The 5,000-nt window shown below is 46.1% G+C and overlaps 1 protein-coding gene across 1 annotated transcript in view; it reads right to left on the bottom strand.

Annotated features, from left to right (window-relative positions):
- prss12 (serine protease 12) overlaps positions 1–5,000 on the bottom strand; it is a 37,723-nt gene that overhangs the window by 30,259 nt on the left and 2,464 nt on the right. The window contains exon 2 of the mRNA XM_084081321.1: positions 3,252–3,390. Coding sequence (XP_083937447.1) covers positions 3,252–3,390 — 139 coding nt within the window. The remainder of the gene's footprint in view (positions 1–3,251; positions 3,391–5,000) is intronic.

The following is a 5,000-nucleotide window of genomic DNA, read 5'->3' as shown; positions in this document are numbered from 1 at the left end:
GGGGAATGGGGGTTGGAATGCCAGGGTCACTCGAGAGCATCATACAATGACTGTTTGTGAGAAGAGAGGAAAAGAAAATAATCTAAAGAAAAGGAAAGGAAACAGAAAAGAAAAGACTTCGAGCTACATGAATTTATATTGCACTGTAATAAGCTAAAGTTACCATAACAGAGCTTTGTGTGCAGATGTATGTGTGCAGTATGTGCGTGTCTTTTTTTGTGTATGAGTTATGAACTTCCCTCACATCTCTCTCTAATGTCTTAGTGGAGACAGTGGTTCTCAACCCGTCGGCCAGGGCCCACTGGTGGGCCGTGAGGGTATAGTAAGTGGGACACTCCTTGGATGCCAAATCAGAACCTCTGCCCCAAATTTTTCATAGCGCCACCAGGAGGCCGATATGTGCAAAACACATTTATTGATACTACTCCTACAGATTTGGTCCAAACATCACACAAATCGGTACACAGTATCTCTATAGTCATGTGATCAACACAGATTTATCCGATTTCCCATATTCCATCCTGATTGCCTAAGATTGGCTTCCAAAGTTTGCAGGATTGGTCCATTTTGAACAAAATGCCTCAAATCATGAACGCAGCTTGCGATTTCCTTGAAATTTCACACATACTTTTCTATTAGACCGAGGAAGAAATGCCACCCTTTTCACATTGGCCTGTTTTAGCGCCACCAGCAGGTCTAATTTAGCAAAACACATTTTTGGAACAAAATGCCTTAAATCATTAATGCAGTGTCCGATTGCAGTGAAAAGCCCTTGAACAAATGGCACTCTTTTCACATTGACCTATTATAGCGCCACCAGGAGGCCACAATAACGTACCTGACCTGGCGGAGACCTGTGCTCCGAGGAGCACTTTTTCTAGTTCCAAAATGTTTTGTATTGTATTTGTATGTGTATTGTATTGTACTAGAAGTTCGGGCCGCTACGCGGCCCGAACGTCTAGCGTGACGCGTCGTTCACTTTGCAGTGCCACCTTACAGGCACCTCACAGTGTGAGAGAGAGTTTTGTGCTCTCCTAAATCCACGGCAGGCTTTGAAAGTACCCACTTCAGAAAGAGGTGACGTGCATCACCTCTCCAATGACCAAAACCCACTTTGTGATTACTCAGACCTGGTATGGCAGACCTGTGGGGAGTGTGCAGTGGTGTACAATGTGAAAAGATAGTTGAAATCGCAGGAGATGAAGTTAGCAGTTTATTTGTGTAAAGGGTCGTCGGCGTGGGTTGTGTTGAGGATGGAAGCCGTCGAACTGGTGCATCCTACCTATTTATAGGTAGGATGTGATGTCATGCTGTCGTGAGATTACGTCACACTGGCGTGTCTCATCGTGATGTCACGACCGTGATGTCATATGACGTCACACTGGCCACATACAACGTTCGTACATACTGACAACCGACATGGCGCAGGATTCAAATTGTATATATACTAGAAGTTCGGGCCGCTACGCGGCCCGAACGTCTAGCGTGACGCGTCGTTCACTTTGCAGTGCGCCATGTCTGGCGTTGTATCTCCAGCCGTTGTGGCTTTGGTGAAGTTGTCGTCATTGTGGTGGAGAGAGTTCTTGTGGTGGAGAGAGTTCCTTGTATAGATTATTACTATTTATCACTATGGAAGCCGTCGAACTGGTGCGATCTGACGGCATCCTAGAATTTATAGGTAGGATGTGATGTCATGTGATGTCATGCTGTCGTGAGATTACGTCACACTGGCGTTGTCATCGTGATGTCAGATTACGTCACACCGTCACACTGGCGTCGCATACGGACAACCGACATGGCGCAGGATTCAAATTGTATATATAGATAGATGTGTCATGTATGAATGATGAATTGAGTACAATGGACCACAATGGAAACAAGGGCCCTGGGGCTTTTTGTGTCACCCTTTTAGCATAACCTTTGACTGTACCTGTACTGTTAATAATCCTGTTAATAAAGTATTAATTCAATCAAACAATCAAAACATGCTCTGAGAATGCACGCGGTCCACCGACCTGACCACTTAACACGGCAGCCATGTGGCTGCTACGTGGGTCGCGAGCGCTTTCAATAATTTGGGAGTGGGCCCTGATCCCGATCATGTCAAGGACCCCCAAATTGACACTTATTAGCCCGCGGACCCATTTGAAAAGATATGCCAGGGACCCCCATAAGAGAAGATTTTTTACGGCTTTATAGCAGTGATTCTCAACCATTTTAATTTCAAGGACCCCCAGTTTGACATGCATTAGGCTACGGACCCCCATCTAATGGCATTTCTATCTCTTGGACCCAAATTTATATTGTAAAATCTATGTTAATGTAACTCTGAGAGTGTACAAATGGCACCAAATGGACCCGTTAGGGTCCATTTGGTTACATTTGTACACTCTCAGAGTTACAGACCCATAAGGGTCCATTTGGTTCCTAATCTATCATTTAGCTGGGGACCCCCTGGAACTAAATAAAGCAATAGCCAGCACTCCGAAGTCCTTCTGGTACTTTTAATTCATATGCAGCACGGACAACACACCACACACGGACACGTTTCGGCGTCAAGCCTTCTTCAGCGTGTATGATAATGCAAACATTTGGGGACATTTAAATAGGGGAACGGGGTGCAACACATAAATCGGTCCGACTAAAAACAGGCTAGTTCATAGGCCTCATCACAGTTGTTTATACATCACATTAATCCCTATACCCCTCTTTGAATAGGGGACTCTGATCCAATACATATACAATTAGTCAAATACCAGTAAACCCCCTGGAACTCCCTCAAGGACCCCTGGGGGTCCCCGTACCTCACTTTGAGAACCAATGTTCTATCTCACTCTTGCCAAGCTCAGGCCTCACGTATACTTTCACCCCAGAGTGAATGTCTGAGTGACAGAACAACAGAGTAAAGAGAGCATGTCTGAGTGCATGTCAATCTGTTTGTCTTGTATACTTCATGCGTATCACTGTTTTTGTAGGTATACAACATACAAGTACTGTATACATAAGGGTCCCATGTGGTGAGTGAATGGGTGTGTGTGTGTGTGTGTGTGTGTGTGTGTGTGTGTGTGTGTGTGTGTGTGTGTGTGTGTGTGTGTGTGTGTGTGTGTGTGTGTGTGTGTGTGTGTGTGTGTGTGTGTGTGTGTGTGTGTGTGTGTGTGTGTGTGTGCGTTCGTGCGTGCGTGCGTGCGTGTGTGCGCGTGTGTGTGTGTGTGCGCGTGTGTGTGTGTGTGTGTGTGTGGCTGTGCTCTCACCCCTGGCCCAGCTGTCTGCAGACAACTGCGGCGTCTTCATCACCCCAGCCATCACCGCACACAGACCCCCACACTCCCCCGAGATAGACTTCCACCCGTCCATCCAACTTCGATCGCCCCCCCTGCAGACGCACTGACCCTGACAAGCGACAAAGAGATGTGCGTGTAAAGAGAGAGAGATCGTTCAAAAACAACAGCTATAATAATATAGTCATGGCTGAAAAGAGGAGAGAGAAAGAGAGTATATATGCGAGAGAGAGAGTGAGAGAGAGAGAGAGAGAGAGAGAGAGAGAGAGAGAGAGAGAGAGAGAGAGAGAGAGAGAGAGAGAGAGAGAGAGAGAGAGAGAGAGAGAGAGAGAGAGAGAATGGATGGATGTAATGCACATTGTAAGTGCTTTGGATGAACGCACTATACAAATACAGACCATTTACCACTTAGACAGTTGCAACATTCAAGATTTTGTATTTGTTACATCTCATACATCGTAATAACAACAAAATAAAGAGAATAAGAAGTAGTAAGAAGGTAAGAAATAGTACAGTAGTAAATTATTCACATTAATCATTGCACAATTTGAGGTGCTTTGAAGTCGCTGTGGGCTTTAGTTGGGAACTACTTCTAAATATTACATACATTACAGTGTGTGTGTGTGTGTGTGTGTGAGAGTGTTGCTGGCAGAAAGGCAACATAAAGGCCTATATTGTCAATCCTTCATAACCTGATTGCCTGCCCATGGGGGAAGTAGATTTTTTTCTGAGCCTACTGCCCTCGGTCTTGTGGGTATGTATCCACTTGCCATGCAGTGGGGTGTCTGGGGCCTCTGATAATCCTCCGGGCTTTACTGAACAACATCCCTTGTATGTCCTGCATTGGAGGGAAGCTCACATGGACTGATGTGCTGGGCTGGGTACCTTCTTCGGCACGTGGCAAGTCACTGGCCTATGTTCTCTATTTTTGGCCTCCTGTAGTCCACATTCAGCTCTTTGTCTTTTCAACATTGAGAGACAGGTCATTCTTCTGGCACCATTGTGTCAGGTTCTTGGCCTCTCTCCTGTAGGCTGTCTCGTCGTTTGTGTCGTCCGTAGAGGTGTGTTCCAGGTTTTGTCGGAGGGCATATGATAATCATTGGTCGTGGTCATACGCTTGCGCGTGGTCAATGGATGAAATGGTTAGTAGAGGGCATATGCTGTTTTTCAAAAAAGTCTGCACGTCATACTACGTATATACCGTAACAAGGTAGAACACACCACTGATCGGCCGTGAACTTGACCACTATGTTGGTTGGAGCTGTGTGCGTGGCCATAGGAGTAGAGGAGGAGGCTCAGAACGCAGCGCCGAGTCGCTTCTGTGTTGAGGCTCAGTGGAGCAGGGAGCCCATCCTCACCACCTGGCGCTGATTCAACTTATAGGTTCAGGATCCAGCTGCACAGCCTGGGGTTGAGTAGGTACCTGAGCTTTGTGTCGAGTCTGGAGGGGACTATAGAGTTGAATGTTATGCTGTCGTTTATAAACAGCATTAGTACCTCTTCTCCAGGTGGAGTGTTGTGGTGTTGTGGATCTGTTTTGCCGGTAAGCAAATTGGTGGGGGTTCAATGTGGGTGGTAACCTGCTACTGATCAGCTCCCTCCGTGACATGCTTCACAAAGCATTACTTTCATGATCATAATATATACAGTACAGTATATCCTTCAATTCTCTCTCTCTCACACACACACAGTCCATGTGCACATTAATCTGCCAAACTGGCC

Source organism: Gymnoscopelus microlampas, assembly GCF_963454915.1.
Source record: "Gymnoscopelus microlampas genome assembly, chromosome: 2".
Lineage (NCBI taxonomy): Eukaryota > Metazoa > Chordata > Actinopteri > Myctophiformes > Myctophidae > Gymnoscopelus > Gymnoscopelus microlampas.
This window is presented reverse-complemented; position numbering and strand designations above follow the sequence as displayed.